The sequence below is a fragment of the Triticum aestivum genome, chromosome 4D (assembly GCF_018294505.1).
Source record: "Triticum aestivum cultivar Chinese Spring chromosome 4D, IWGSC CS RefSeq v2.1, whole genome shotgun sequence".
NCBI classification, from domain to species: Eukaryota; Viridiplantae; Streptophyta; class Magnoliopsida; order Poales; family Poaceae; genus Triticum; species Triticum aestivum.
This window is the reverse complement of record NC_057805.1, coordinates 284,415,769-284,432,646: the sequence shown is the minus strand read 5'-3', so window position 1 is coordinate 284,432,646 and position 16,878 is coordinate 284,415,769. Positions and strand designations below refer to the sequence as shown.

The window sequence follows — 16,878 nt, the reverse complement described above, 5'->3', positions numbered from 1 at the left end:
TCACAGCAGCTCAGTTGGCAGAGCTATACACCTCCAGAATTGTCTCCTTGCATGGCATTCCACAATTGATTTCTTCTGATCGTGGAAGCATCTTCACCTCTAAGTTCTGGAACTCCTTCCAGAAGGCCATGGGCACTAACATTCGCTTCAGCACAGCTTTCCATCCTCAAACTAGTGGCCAAGTCGAGCGAGTCAATCAAATTCTTGAAGATATGCTCAGGGCTTGTGTCATTTCCTTTGGCATGAAATGGGAAGATTGTCTTCCATATGCCGAATTCTCCTACAACAACAGCTTCCAAGCAAGTTCGGGCAAGGCCCCATTCGAGATTCTCTATGGCAGAAAGTGTCGTACTCCTCTCAATTGGTCAGAGACTGGTGAACGCCAACTTCTTGGCAATGACTTAATCACAGAAGCTGAAGAAATGTGTAAAGTCATCCGTGATAATCTCAAAGCCGCGCAATCGCGTCAGAAGAGTTACTATGATAGTAAGCACAGTGATGTGGCTTTCGAGATCGGAGACCATGTCTACCTCCGCGTCTCTCCAATGAAAGGCACTCGTCGCTTCGGTATCAAAGGGAAGCTTGCCCCTAGATACGTGGGTCCTTTCAAGATCATTGGAAAAAGAGGCGACCTCGCCTATCAACTTGAGCTTCCTTCCAATTTCGCGAACGTGCACAATGTGTTCCACGTGTCACAGCTCCGCAAGTGCTTCAAGACTCCTGAGCGCACTATCAACTTCGAAGAGATTGACCTCCAAGAAGATATGTCTTATCATGAGCACCCCGTTGCTATTCTTGAAGAAACTGAGCGCAAGACTCGCAACAAGTCAATCAAATTCCTGAAAGTGAAGTGGTCGCACCATTCTGACTGGGAAGCCACCTGGGAATGCGAGGACCATCTCTGTTCCGAATATCCGGAGTTCTTTCAGTCCTAGATCTCGGGGCGAGATCCTCTCGTAGTGGTGGAGTGCTGTAACACCCCGGATGTAACTTTCCATATTTGTAACTCCAACTCTTGCCATTTTCGGCTATGTGTTATGATATTCCCTCCGTGGTCGGGTTTTGTCTTTCGTTTTGCATTTTGTCCATGTCATGCATTTCATATCATGTCATCATGTGCATTGCATTTGCATACGTGTTCGTCTCATGCATCCGAGCATTTTCCCCGTTGTCCGTTTTGCAATCCGGCGCTCCCATCTCCTCCGGCGCACCCCTTTTATTTTCTTTCGTGAGCGGGTGTCAAACATTCTCAAAATGGACCGAGGCTTGTCAAGTGGCCTTGGTATACCACTGATAGACCACCGGTCAAGTTTCGTTCCATTTGGAGGTCGTTTGGTACTCCAACGGTTAACCGGGCAACCGCAAAGTCCATTTGTGTGTTGCAGCAAAACCCCCCTCAAAACCAGCCCAAAACTCCTCTAAGTCACTTCCATGCTGTAGGTCGTTCGATCACGATCGTGTGGGCGAAAACCGCACCTCATTTGGACTCTCCTAGCTCCCTCTAGCTATATACATGCTCCTCTCCCGAAATACATTCGCAGTCCAACCCTAAAAATCGCCCTCCGGCGCCGCCGGACGTGTCCGTACGTCGCCGGACAAATCTGCCGCCGCCCCGCAGCCACTCCACGTCCGCCGCCCGTGTTGACCTCCGCATCCGGCCACGCCGCCGGCAAGCCCTGCCTCCGTCGCCTCGCCCAGTTTCGCCGCCGGCGCCTCCTGCATCGCGCCGCCCCTCCCCAAGCCCTCATCTCCGGGCTCCCCTGCAAGTTCTGCTGCCGCCTGCTTCCTCTCGTGCGAGACCGAGACAAACGAGGGCTTCCTCCTGCTCGATTCGCCCGTGCTCGTTGACCCGTCGTCCTCCACGTGGCCCGCCAGCCAAGCCGCGCCAAGGCCCACTCTGCGTCCAGCCCAGCTCCACCAGCGGCCCAAGGCCCTCTGGTGAGCCTCAACCCAGCCACTGTTCGCCCATGTGCACCGCTGGCCCAGTCAGTTTTGGCCCAGTGTTGTTTTTTTCTGTCTGTGATTTTTGCCTATTAATGCTGAGAAAACAGATTTGCAGAAAAACCCTTGAACTTCATGCATATAATAACTTCACAACCGTGCATCGGATTAAAATAATTTATACATGTTAAATGCTCAGAAATTTGTGTAGATTGATAATTTGCCACTTTCATCCCATGTTAAAATGTTTAAAATGCTGTTTGTTTAATTTGCTCAAATGCCTTGTTAAAATGCTTTATTTCATAACTAAATAACCGTAACTCGGATTTAAATAAACTATATATGCAACTTGCTTGGAAAAATGCCTAGTTTAACATGGTGCACTTTGTTTTGCTTTTTAACAACATTAAAATTGTGTTTAGGGCAGAACAGTACCAAATTCAAAATATGCATTTGAGGATTTTCCGGAATTGTTATTTGTTGTTCCGGCCTCATTTAAACTTGCCTAAATAGTTAGTTTACTTATGCTTCACCTCTTGCCATGTTAATCAACATTTAATATTGACGAGTAGCATAAACAAGAGCGAACTAAATAATTGATGTGGTGTTTTGTCAATATGCAACTCGTTGCATATTGAGCTCCACTTAATTTGTAGTATTGTTTGTTGCATTTTGCCATGCCATGCCTCATTAAATCGGACATGCATCATACTTGTTTGTGCATCATGCCATGTGTATGTGGTGGTTGTTTACTATGTTGTTTGTTTCTTTCCGGGTTGCTTCTCTCGTTAGCTTCGGTTTCGTTCCGGAGTTGTGAGGATTCGTTCGACTACGTCCGTTTGTCTTCTTCATGGACTCGTTCTTCTTCCTTGCGGGATTTCAGGCAAGATGACCACCCCTCTAAATCACTTCTATCTTTGCTTTGCTAGTTGTTCGTTCTATTGCCATGTTGCGCTACCTACCACTTGCTATATCATGCCTCCCATATTGCCATGTCAGCCTCTAACCATCCTTTCCTAGCAAACCGTTGTTTGGCTAAGTTACCACTTTTGCTCAGCCCTTCTTATAGTGTTGCTAGTTGCAGGTGAAAATGAAGTTTGTTCCATGTTGGAACATGGATATGTTGGGATATCACAATATCTCTTACTTAATTAATGCATCTATATATTTGGTAAAGGGTGGAAGGCTCGGCCTTATGCCTGGTGTTTTGTTCCACTCTTGCCGCCCTAGTTTCTGTCATACCGGTATTATGTTCCTTGAGTTTGCGTTCCTTACGCGGTTGGCTGATTTATGGGACCCCCTTGACAGTTCGCCTTGAATAAAACTCCTCCAGCAAGGCCCAACTTTGGTTTTACCATTTGCCACCTAAGCCTTTTCCCCCGGGTTTTCGCGAGCCCGAGGGTCATCTTTATTTAAACCCCCGGGCCAGTGCTCCTCTGAGTATTGGTCCAACCTGTCAGTTGCCGGTGGCCACCAGGGGCAACTCTAGGCTCGCCTATCGGAAGCTTGGACAATCCGGTGTGCCCTGAGAATGAGATATGTGCAGCTCCTATCGGGATTTGTCGGCACATTCGAGCGGCTTTGCTGGTCTTGTTTTACCATTGTCGAAATGTCTTGTAAACCGGGATTCCGAGACTGATCGGGTCTTTCCGGGAGAAGGTTTATCCTTCGTTGACCATGAGAGCTTATGATGGGCTAAGTTGGGACACCCCTGCAGGGTATTATCTTTCGAAAGCCGTGCCCGCGGTTATGAGGCAGATGGGAATTTGTTAATGTCCGGTTGTAGAGAACTTGTCACTTGACCCAATTAAAATACATCCACTGCGTGTGTAGCCGTGATGGTCTCTTCTCGGCGGAGTCCGGGAAGTGAACACGGTTTGAGTTATGTATGACGTAAGTAGGAGTTCAGGATCACTTCTTGGTCACTACTAGATGACGACCGCTCCGTTGCTTCTCTTCTCGCTCTCTTTTGCGTATGTTAGCCACCATATATGCTTAGTGCCTGCTGCAGCTCCACCTCATTACACCATCCTTTCCTATAAGCTTAAATAGTCTTGATCTCGCGGGTGTGAGATTGCTGAGTCCTCGTGACTCACAGATTCTACCAAAACAGTTGCAGGTGCCGACGATGCCAGTGCAGATGATGGGATCGACCTCAAGTGGGAGTTCGATGAGGAACGTGGTCGTTACTATGTGTCTTTTCCTGATGATCAGTAGTGGAGTCCAGTTGGGACGATCGGGGATCTAGCAATTGGGGTTATCTTATTTTCATTTGGATCTTGACCGTAGTCGGTCTATGTGTGTATTTTGGATGATGTATGGATTATATTTATGTATTGTGTGAAGTGGCGATTGTAAGCCAACTCTTTATCCCATTCTTGTTCATTACATGGGATTGTGTGAAGATGACCCTTCTTGCGACAAAACCACAATGCGGTTATGCCTCTAAGTCGTGCGTCGATACGTGGGAGATATAGCCGCATCGTGGGCGTGACACCCTCATGATTGATTCATATGGTGGCCTAATTATTATTCTAGGAAAGTGTTCCATACCCTTCCTGAAAGGAAATTGGAACTGAATATTGCCTTCTTTCATATCAATCACGGCATCGATAGTGCGTAGAAACGGTCTACTAAGAATAATTGGACAAGACGGATTGTAATCAATATCAAGAACAATAAAATCTATGAGCAGATAATTCCTATTTGCAAGAATAAGAACATCATTAATTATTCCCATAGGCTTTTTAATAGTAGAATCCGCCAAGTGCAAATTTAAAGAACATTCTTCAAGATTGGTAAGACCGAGCACATTACATAAAGATTTCGGAATTGTAGACACTAGCACCCAAGTCACACAAAGCAAAACATTCATAATTTTTAATCTTGACTTTGATCGTAGGTTCCCACTCGTCATGCAATTTTCTAGGAATTGATACTTCTAATTCCATTTTTTCTTCAAAAGCTTTCATCATAGCATCAACAATATGTTTAGTAAAAGCTTTATTTTGTTCATAAGCATGGGGTGAATTTATCATGGATTGCAACAAATAAATACAATCAATCAAAGAGCTACTATCATAATTAAAGTCTTTGTAATCCAAAAGAGTGGGCACATCACTAGTTAAAGTTTTGACCTCTCCAAACCCACTTTCATCAATTCAACAAGATTTTCACCCTCCAAAATATTGGGACGCCTTCTACCTGGAGTTGACTTTTCTCCAGACCCTTTTCCAACAACATTAACTTTACAAAACACGGAATCAATAGAAGAAACACCAACCATTTTAAGATCTTCATCACTTTTGCGAAAGAAATTGCTAGAAAATGCTTTTTCTAAAAATTCTCTTTTAGCTCTAAGCATAGCGGTTCTTTCTTACTTTCATCCATAGAAATATAAAGAGCTTTAATTGATTCATCCACTTTAGGCACAAAAATTTTCATCTTGATATTTTCCACATCATGAGCAATTCTATCAACACTTCTAGACAAATCATCAATCTTACTCAACTTTTCTTCTATGGAAGTGTTGAAAGCTTTTTGCGTGTTGATAAATTCTTTAATATTGTTCTCAAGATCAGAGGCATTCCTATTATTATTATAAGATTGATTTCCATAGGAATTACCATAATTATTAGAGGAATTACTAGTAAAAGGCCTAGGATTAAAATTACCTCTATAAGCATTGTTATTGAAATTATTTCGAGAGATAAAATTCACATCTATGGCATCACTACTTTGCTCAATCAAAGTAGACAAATGCATATCACTAAAGTCAATGGGAGCACTTTTACTAGCAACCAATTTCATAAGAGCATCAACTTTTTCACTCAAAGAAGAAATTTCTTCAACCGAATTAACTTTTTTACTAGGAGGAGCCCTTTCGGTATGCCATTGTGAATAATTTGCCATAATATTATCAAGCAATTTGGTGGCTTCACCCAAAGTAATTTCCATAAAAGTACCACCCGCGGAGGAATATAAAAGATTACGAGAAACAAAATTCAATCCCGCATAAAAAATTTGTATGATCATCCAAAGATTTAACCCATGAGTTGGGCAATTCCTTAGCATCATTTTCATCCTTTCCCAAGATTGTGCAACATGCTCGTGTTCAAGTTGCTTGAAATTCATGATCTGGGTTCTAAGGGAAATATTTTTTGCGGGCGGAAAATACTTAGTGATAAAAGCATCTTTGCATTTATTCCAAGAATCGATACTATTGCGAGGCAAAGAAGAGAACCAAATTTTTGCAGAATCACGCAAAGAAAACGGAAATAATTTCATCTTCACCACATCATTGTCCACATATTTTTTCTTTTTCATATCGCATAATTCCACGAAGGTATTAAGATGGGACGCGACATGCTCATTAGGAGTACCGGAAAATTGATCTTTCATAAGAAGATTTAGCAAAGCAGTATTAATATCACAAGACTCCGCACTGGTGGCGGGAGGAGCAATCGGAGTGCCGATAAAATCATTGTTGTTGGTATTTGAGAAATCACATAACTTGGTGTTCTCTTGAGTCATGATGACCACACAACAAGATTGCACTCAAAAACAGATCCGACAAGAAAACGGCGAACAAAAAAGAGGGACAAATAAAATGGCAATTTTTTGTGAAGTGGGGAAGAGGAAAACGAGAGGCAAATGGAGAATAATGCAAATTGCGAGGAGATGAGATTTGTGATTAGGAAGCTGGTATATGTTGAAGATCCTCCCCGGCAACGGCGCCATAAATTCCTTTTGATGTCGCTTGAAGCTACGTCAGTATTTCCCCAAAGAGGAAGGGATGATGTAGCACAGCGGCGGTAGGTATTTTCCTTAGATATGAAACCAAGGTTATCGAACCAGTAGGAGAACCAAGCAACACAACGTAAACAGCCCCTGCACACAGATAACAAATCCTCGCAACCCGACGTGTTAAAGGGGTTGTCAATCCCTTCCGGGTACGGTGCCTCAAGATAGGCAAACGGACGTGAGATAAAATTATAGTAGATTGATAGATCGAACGCCAAATAAAATAAATAAGAATAAATTACAGCAAGGTATTTTTGTATTTTTAGTTTAACTAGCAAGATGCCCATGCATTGCACGGAGAATCAAGATGCATTTGTATGAGTACTTTATGTTGTGGGAGAAAAGGATGAACAAGAGAAGGCCTAATTTGCAAATGTGGAGAGGGGTGTGGGTATCTTTTTGCAAAATTGCCATAGTTTCCTTCCTATCCGTCAGATATAAATCGGACGACCTATATTGCAGGATGGCAGGCACACCATCATCACCAACTCTGTTTTTTATAAGAGTAGAGATAGATATGAAAATAAATGCAAGGAAAAATTAGATCGCAAAGGCAAATATATGAGAAAGAGACTCGGGGGCCGTAGGTTTCACTAGTGGCTTCTCTCGAGAAAAATAGCAAACAGTGGGTGAACAAATTACTGTTGGGCAATTGATAGAACTTCAAATACTCATGACGATATCCAGGCAATGATCATTATATAGGCATCACGTCCAAGATTAGTAGACCGACTCCTGCCTGCATCTACTACTATTACTCCACACATCGACCTCTATCCAGCATGCATCTAGTGTATTAAGTTCGTGGAAAAATGGAGTAATGCAATAAGAACGATGACATGATGTAGACAAGATCTATCTATGTAGAGATAGACCCCATCGTTTTATCCTTAGTATCAACGATACATACGTGTCGGTTCCCCTTCTGTCACTGGGATCAAGCACCGTAAGATTGAACCCACTACAAAGCACCTCTTCCCATTGCAAGATAATTAGATCAAGTTGGCCAAACAAGACCCAAATATCGGAGAAGAAATATGAGGCTATAAGCAATCATGCATATAAGAGATCAAAGAAACTCAAATAACTTTCATGGATATAAAAAGATAGATCTGATCATAAATTCAAAGTTCATCGATCCCAACAAACACACCGCAAAAGAGTTACATCATATGGATCTCCAAGTGACCATTGTATTGAGAATTCAGAGAGAGAGATGAAGCCATCTAGCTACTAACTACGGACCCGAAGGTCTACAAAGAACTACTCACGCATCATCGGAGAGTCACCAATGGAGGTGGTGAACCCCATTTGAGATGGTGTCTAGATTGGATCTGGTGGTTCTGGACTCTGCGGCGGCTGGATGAATATTTCGTTGACTCCCCCAACGTTTTGGGAATATTGGGGTATTCATAGAGCAAAGAGGCGGACCGGGGGGCACCTGAGGTGGGCACAACCCACCAGGGCGCGCCTGGGCCTCCTGGCGCGCCCTGGTGGGTTGTGCTCTCCTCGGAGCACCCCCCAGGCGCAACCAGGGCCCATGATGTTCCTTCTGGTCCAAAAAAAATCTCCGTGGAGTTTCGTTGCGTTTGGAATCCATCTGATATTGATTTCGTGCGATGTAAAAAACATGCAGAAAACAACAACTGGCACTTGGCACTATGTCAATAGGTTAGTACCAAAAAATGATATAAAATGACTATAAAATGATTATAAAACATCCAAGATTGATAATATAACAGCATGGAACAATAAAAAATTATAGATACGTTGGAGATGTATCAGATTGTTTCAAGGAACGGACTAGGCGAGGCTTAATGCCGCTCATGATTAGTCTGTTGGCCCTCTAAACTTGTCTGTTGGTTTGTAGGTGGTACACCGAAGCATAATCGAGCTTGATGCCCATAGTAGCGCACCAGCCCTTGACTTCTTGGGCCATGAAATTGGATCCATTATCCGCGATAATACTGTGAGGGACACCATAATGGTGTACCACGCCGGATATAAAGTTGATAACTGGTCCAGACTTTGCTGAGGTTACTGGTTTTGCCTCAATCCATTTATTGACCATGACTAGTAGGTATTTCTTTTTCTTGGTTCCCCCTTGAAGTGGTCCGACCATGTCCAATCCCCAGACTGCGAAAGGCCAGGTGATTGGTATAGTCTGGAGAGCCGTGAGGGGCATGTGGCTTTGCTTAGTGAATAGCTGGCATCCAACACAATGTTGGACTAGAGTGCAGGCATCTTGGCGGGCGGTGGGCCAGAAAAACCCTGCTCGGAAGGCCTTGCTTACCCGGGCCCGAGCTGTCGCGTGGTGGCCGCCCATGCCAGCATGTATCTCGGCCAAAACTTTGAGAATGCATCACGCCCCAATAGGGCGTGGTATCCGCTATGGAAGGGCACAATGTGGAAGAGTAGTTCTTCGGTCCTATAGTTCGCCAAAGTGCCGAATACTACATCCATAGTAACTCGTACGGAGCAGCGCGCCTCTTTGTCGAGGATGATTCCCCGAAACATAGTGTAACATTGTTCGACTCGAGATCTGTCGAATTGCATCTTGTCAAGGGTATCCTCGTAGATGAGGTTTAAGCCACTGCCTCCATCCATAAGCACCTTGGTTAATCTGAAGCCGTCCACGATGGCATCGAGGACTAGCGCAGCGGGTGCTCGGATGAGTCGTGCCCTTGGTTCGTCCTCCACATTGAAGGTGATCGGGGTGTCCGTCCAGTAGCTTGCTGTTGTGACCTGGTGGACTTGGTTGAGCTCTCGAAGGGCTCTTTTCCTCTAATTGTTCGAGGAGAAGGTTTCGTAGATGGTTAAGACATTATGGTCATTGGATGAAGGTGTTTCTGATCCTCTACTGGGAGTTTGAAGGCGGAGTATGGCTTCGCCACTTTTGGTGACCTGTCTAACAACCCAGCAAGCTCGAAGCCTGTGAGTCGAATTTGTGTTTAACTGGGCCGAGTGTATGGGGCATGGCTTATCCAGTATTTCGTCCAGGACCGATCTGGGTCCGACGAGGGATCTATTCCCTTTTTCAGCGGGCTCGTGTTCGGACGACCACTTTGTGTATGCACGCTTGTCCCGGATTATACTTGACTGTTCCGCATGGTTTGACTCCACGCGTATTTGTTGTTCCTTCCAGGTGCTCTCCATGGCGCAGTACTTGCGTACCAGGTCTGATAACTCGGCAATGCTTTTGCACGTGGTGACGGGCGAGGGCGTTCAGAATCCCTTCTTCTCGGCAGTTAGACCGAAAAGTTGTAATTATGTCTTGGTCACAGTAGCTTGTGATTTTTTCTTGTACCAAGAGGAATTTGCCCCAATAATGATGGACCGTCTCTCCAGGCTGCTGCTTTACGTACATCAAATCCCAGATGTCCGGAGGACCCAAATTGTCTGGGGAGTACACGACATGGGTGGTGGGTGGGAGAAAATTTTGTACTGTCCCAGGTTGTGTGTCCAGAACTCTAGCGGTGGTATCTGCAACATCCTACTGTCAGCGGACGGTGTTAGGGACTTGAAGTCGTGTTTTAGGTCAGAACTTGGCTTGGGACCTTCTTCGGGGCTCGTGACCCGATCATTGATCTGGACGTAACTCATTTTGAGCTTCGGCGATGATGATTCTTCGGCCAATTCTTCAATGGTGGCGACGAGGTGCGTGGCAGGCGGGGTGTAAATTTCCCTATTGCCGGGCATAAGCCCGATCCGGTCGTAGACCGAGGATTGACCATCGGAGACTCCCATGGCCCGAATCCGATCTAGGATATCGTTTACGGATGAGAGGTCCATCGGGTCCATGCTTCCCGCGTGTTCGGGACTGACTCGAAGTGCGGTCGCTCCGGGTCTGTTCAAGACAGTGTTCGGGCGGTGCGCAGTCGACGTATTGACGGAAACCGGGTCTAAGGCCAGGCTCCGCACATCGTTGGTTTCCGTCCCTGAGGTCAAAGCGGCGGGTTCCTGGTCTTCGGACGTCAGAGCTGCACCCAAACTCGAAGCTGATAGTGCGGTAAGGGCCGATCCGAAGATCAAATCGGGAAGAGGCGCCGAAGTTAATGCTTTGGGAGCCGTGGTGTTTCCAGGTGAGGCTGAGAAGCCGGTGAAGATCAGATTGCCCCGAGCGTCGGTGATGTATTCAAAGTTACCAAACCAGATCTGATGCTCAGGGGCGAAGCTGTCGACCGGGTTGAGATGGCCGGTCGATTCAGCGTGCAAAACAATGCCGCCGAACACGAAAAGTTGCCCGGGATGAAGATGTCCCCGGTGCTAACGCCGTCTCCGATGATCAGGCGAGCCATAGACCCTTCGGCGACCCGGCAGCGGAACTCTCAATGAAAGCACCAATGTCGTGTAAAAACCGGCGGATCTGGGGTAGGGGGTCCCGAACTATGGACCTTGGATCGATGGGGAACAGTAGAAGTGGGACGCGATGTTTACCCAGGTTCGGGCCCTCTCTAAGATGTAAAACCATACATCCTGCTTGATTATATTGCTTGTGTATAAGGGGGTTACAGAGTAGATCTACCACGAGATCAGGCGAACTAAACCTAACTAATAGGATGGCGGTTGTTCTTCTAGCCTCTATGGACTAAGCCCCCTAGTTTATATAGACACTAGGGGTGCTAGGGTTTACAGATAGTCGGTTACATCAAGGAAACTCCGGATCTTCCATCTTGACTTGGGGTGCACACCAAGGAACAAAAGGTCTTCGGTCCAGATACAATGCGGCCCACCAATCCGGCCCATGTAAGACTGGCCGGCATCCCGAGGATCCCCTAATCCAGGACTCCCTCAGACGTATCACCTAGCTAGCTTATGTGCTTCAAAGTTTGAAGCTCTAGATTCAAAACTAAAAACACATGAAGTAAAATCTTTAGCAGTTTCTCTCAACTCTCTAATGATGCTGCCAACCCCCTGCTGAATATGGGAGACCACTTGTTTACATTAAGATGCTATGTGCATATATTGCATGCCAAAATTCTATGCCAAAGCCAGAGCCTCTCTGCATGCTACTGCTTCAACAATGGCCGGATCATCCCCTGCATGACCAGAATTGATGAGTCCAAGGAACTCCCTACCCGGTCACAGTAGATGCCTGATGCAGCCCCAATATTGTGATCAATTGAGATCCCCGCATCTACATTGATCTTGACTGAACCTTCTGGCGGCTGAACCCACCTCGTTGACCATATTTTGTTGGAGTTATTGCATGTGGTGCGTTTGGGACTTGTACTTGGTCAAGCTTTGAGATGAACCTTGTGACAAAAAGGTGGGTAGATAATGGGCTCTGGTTAATCCCCTCGTGCATTAGCTTTCGTCTTGTGCACTAGATCGCCCAAAGGGTCACGGTCACGCTGGTCATTTCATCGTGGCTAAGAACCTCCATCCTTGCGAACACCCAGCTTCAGGCGGACGATTCAGTCGTTTGCGATCATGTGTTCCATCAATTCGAGATCAACCAACACCCACATGCACCGCACCATGTTGCATTCTATTATACTGGTTTCCAGGAGTCTGGCATGCCAGATACATAACAAGTATCGATGGGGGACATGTTTATGTGGTTTCGAGCATCTTCAGTCGGGATAGAATTGTATGATAACCTCCAAAGGAACTTCCTAACCTTTGGCGACACCGGCACCTTCCACAACATAACCCATGATTTACCTAAACTTTGCAGGCACCGCCACCTTCCACAACATATCCCATGATTTCTCATTTGCTACAGTATTCAAAGAACCAACCCTCTCTACCAACTAGTCTTCCCTCCTTTTCTTTGTTGCCCCTATCATTTTGTATGCAGACCTGACAGAGAAAATGCCATTATTTTTGAAGCCCCACTACCCGAAATCATCCATGTCTCGAGTACAAATAGGGACTTGAAGAATTGTTGTGGCATCATAGGAAGAAATACTTGTTGTACCAACTGTATGTTCCAGCGAGCATTCAAGGGATCCAGGAGCTCTGCCACCATTTGCGAAGGATTTTGGATCAAGGAAACGATCGGTCTCATGTTCTCCTTTCTCGGCATCCAGTTTGTGTCCCATATATTTGTTGTGATCCCATTGCCAATCCTTTTTTATAAGTCCTTACTTGAGTGTGTCACGACCTTCCACCACTCCTCTTCATATTTGAGATGGGTGCGCATCAAGAAAGTTAAAAGACTCATTTTTTGAGGTACCAACATCAGGCATGCCCAGGTACTTCTCAGTTTTTTTAGATGAGTATTTTTTTAGAAGAAGTCTTTTTAGATTTTTTTTTGAGAAATAGAAGCCTTTTTAGATGAGTAGAGTGTGTTACTTGTGTCATCAGGAGAGGAGGTGACAATGACCTTGGCCCTTTGGGTACACGTGGGCTGTGGCTAGTGATTTCGTAGGCTTCGGCTTCGGCTTTGGCCTTTGTTTTCTTCCGACGGGCCACGAAGCGGTTCCATTGACTCTCTCAATCGAAACCCAGTTCTGCGTGGGCCGGGAGGGTTGGAGTGGGGAGCCGACGAGGCGGCAGCGGAGGGGGATCGCCGGAGACGGGATGGACGTGCCGTGGCTGCTGGTGGCGCACGGGTCCGTGACGGCGCTGGTGGTTGTGTCGTTTCTCTGCGGGCAGTGGCCCATCTTCGAGGGCACCTTCGTTCAGAGCATCAACCACTTCCTCACCTCCGGAGCCTACCGCCACTTTCTGTGCGCGCTGCACGCCTCCTCCCGTTCCCTCACACCGCCTCTTCCGCTTCTCACTTAGTGAAGATTGTTTGCGCAGGCGGCTCGTGCAGGCGGCGTGCGGTACTGGAGCCAGGGATCTCGTGCTCGGCGTCGAGCAGTACTGCTGCGACCGCCCTAACCCTATCCTGCAGGTGCACGTGGTGCTGAGTATCTATGTGTGTTGTAACGCCTGCTCATATCATGAAAAGTTAGGGTGTTTGATTTTGATGCTATGTTATGCGAGATTGTTGCTTGGGATTGGCTGATATGATATTGCTCTCTTATGCTGAGTTGAATCAACCAAGGTAGAGAGTTTATTGAATCAGAATGTGGTCGGTTGAATAGAGAAAGAGTTTGTCAGGGGTTTTGGGTCTGTTGATGATGAATGGATGAATGTTGAGCGATTTGGTGGTTGGTTGTCTACAGACAGTTATGAGATATGCTTTGTTGTGTAAATCTATTGCATTTTCTGCACAAATTGGACGTGCATCTAAATGTTGCCAATTGAGAAGGGACAATGGAGTATTGAGTTGTGTCAGTTGTGTGAAATTTTAAGGGGTTTCATGCTTGGCTTATTTCTACATTTATGGTGTACTATTTCCATGGGAGAGCTGGTTTTGGGGTGGACTAAAAGTAATTGAAGAATGTCAGAAGGGCATCCTACCTCCGTCCTGGTTTATTAGTACCCTTTGTATTCTGTGCCAAATTTTGATCTTAAATTTAACTAACAAAATGTTAATGCTTGTCATAAAAAATAATATAATTGGAAACTATTTTCGAATACGAATCCAATGATATAATTTTGCTGACATGCATTAATATTTTGTAAGTTAAATCTCTAGTCAAAATTTGGCACAAAATACAAAGGGGACTTATAAACCAGGATGGAGGTATTACTTGTTTGGGAGCCGGTTTGATGCATCTAAGCTACATGTGAATTGGTGCCTGGTTGGTGGGAAGCCTCACAAGTAATGGTTGGTCCATTTTTAGTGAATGGGCGGTGCTTTGGTCTTGTAGTTGCATGAGCATGTAAATTATGGGGAAGTGGGGAAGAGTGAGGGGAGAAAATAAGTGGAACTAGACAAAGATGAGCTGAGTGCTGGGTCACTTGGGATGGACAAATCTCATGGTTTAGTAGTTGAGCTGACTTAAGATCTTTGCACTGATTCAGTAGTGCATTATTAGAGTTACTACTATGAAATTATGATACATACATATAATGCACTTATCCTAGCGGTGCCATCTACAGTTATCTCTCTGTGTTTAATAATGAAATGTTTGCCGCAAAAATAAGTCACTACTTGGCCTGGAAAATAATTAAAACTCTGGTCAAATATGGAGCCTACTATGTTTAGGAAGTTCTAATCTGTTCGCAGCAATAACCTCTAAGCTTCTCCTCCTAATCATACCAGCTGACTATTTCAAAGTGTTAGATGTGCCATCTTTTTTACGTTTATTTTCATTTTTGGAACATGAGCCTGCCCTATTCCAACACTCTCATGCTCCTTATCTCTGCAACTGATTTACACTCCTTTTTTTTTGTTTACTCTGGTTCCTCTATTTACTTGCTTTGTAGTCTTATAGCAGCATAACCATTAGGTTCGTCAGAAAATTGCTTACTTATGCAACATCTTATTTGTGATTTTTCTTTTTTTCTTAACTGCAGGTTTTGTATGTTGCCATAATTGGCGGAACATATTTTATAATAGTGCAGTCATCTTTCAAGTACATTCCTGGGTATTACGTGAGTGTATTGCACAGGTATCTCGTTAACATTTACCAATTTGCAAGACAGTCATTCCTTTCTCCATTTTTGGCAGTCAGAGATCTTGCTCTTGCAGGTACCTGAGCATTGTGGTTGTTTCTATTGGTGCTATACTCTTTGTCCTCACTAGCTTTTCTGATCCTGGGACTGTTACTTCTGAGAACGTGTCTCAGTATGTATCTGCCTATCCTTTTGACAACATTATTTATGTAGAGAAAGAATGTTCAACATGCAGGATTACCAGGTATGCTATTTTCTAGTGATTAGTCATACCATGGCTTAATAATTTTAGGTGTTGCCGTGCTTTTACTTTTGTGAATGATTGAAGAGAATAATTTTATCACGATAGTTTAGAACTGAATAAAGGTAAACCACACTGATTATTGTAAAAAAAACACCTGATTATTTTGGGACGTTTCTCGAGAGGCAATTATCTCATCAAGTAGAAATCAGATTTGCTCTATATGTTGGCTATTGTATTTGCATGAAATTTTAAAATTCTTTTACTTTCCGTCTGTCATGGATTTGATATGAAGCATGTTGTGGTGCGGTCAAGGTTTTGGAGCGGACAAATTGTATCCTAGAATTTAAGTTGACAGAGATCTTTTGTACTTGCATTCAGTAGAAGGTGTAGATATTGTTTGATGGTATGCTGGTAACTGTGCAAGTATACTTTGTAGTTTCGTAGACTAATTAACTATGATTGATCCTTCATAAGTGCAACCGATAAACTATTAACTATTATTTTGAAGTTTTTATGAAGTTATGATCATGCACTCATGCTACAATGTATTATAAATATGTGTTGTTCTCTTTGTTTAGTGTTGTTCATATCAATCTGCTTTGTTTGACATCCTAATAATGGTTCATTGATATGCAGACCAGCTAGGGCAAAGCACTGTAGAATATGCAATAGATGTGTGGCTCGATTTGATCATCACTGTGGATGGATGGTACTTTTATTTGCTGCTTGATGCGTGATGGTATCTTTGGCTTGTTTATATCCTGAAATTTGTGTGCTGACACAGAATAATTGCATTGGGGAGAAGAATACTCGCTATTTTGTGGCCTTCTTATTTTGGTGAGTTTTCTCTTACCTTTTTTCCATATTTCTTTTCTTTTGGCTACATAGATAGTCCCAACTCCCAAGGATCCATGACTCCATTCAGTTAACATCGACAAACCCCATTGTGCTATTCAATTTTCTTTTTGTTTCTTAGCATCATCCTTATTAGTACATGTCAGACTCCTAATTTCTCATCCTCTTGGCACCCGATAGTATCTCTCAGTTACGAGCACCAACCATGGAGACATTAATAAATGTGACAAGCCCACTAGGTATTTCAAAGTAGATATATATGGCTGGCAAGTTATTGGGAGCTAAAAGATTGAAGTGGAAAACATTATTGTTGAAGATGTGACTTACCTTCTAAATTATTCATAAATAATTTACCATGTTCTATCCAAGTGCAGTTGTTTAAATATTGTATGTATGATTATGCCCTCCTTTCCAAAATATAAGGTTTATAGTCAAACATGTGCATGTTTGACCAAGTTTTTAGAGAAAATATCAATATCTACAGACCAAATTGGGATCATTAGATCCATCACAAAAAGTATTTTTATATTTTATTTATTTGTATTGTAGATGTCGGTATTTTATTCTATAATCTT

At 44.1% G+C, this 16,878-nt stretch overlaps 1 protein-coding gene across 1 annotated transcript; it reads left to right on the top strand.

The window, feature by feature from the left end:
* The first annotated feature begins 13,139 nt into the window (after positions 1-13,139).
* On the top strand, positions 13,140-16,817 carry LOC123097480 (probable protein S-acyltransferase 17). The gene is made up of 6 exons (XM_044519236.1): positions 13,140-13,421; positions 13,498-13,591; positions 15,106-15,200; positions 15,281-15,448; positions 16,085-16,157; positions 16,233-16,817. The coding sequence occupies exons 1-6, from the start codon at positions 13,273-13,275 to the stop codon at positions 16,287-16,289; spliced, it is 636 nt and encodes a 211-aa protein (XP_044375171.1). The 5' UTR covers positions 13,140-13,272; the 3' UTR covers positions 16,290-16,817.
* The last annotated feature ends 61 nt before the right edge of the window (positions 16,818-16,878 follow it).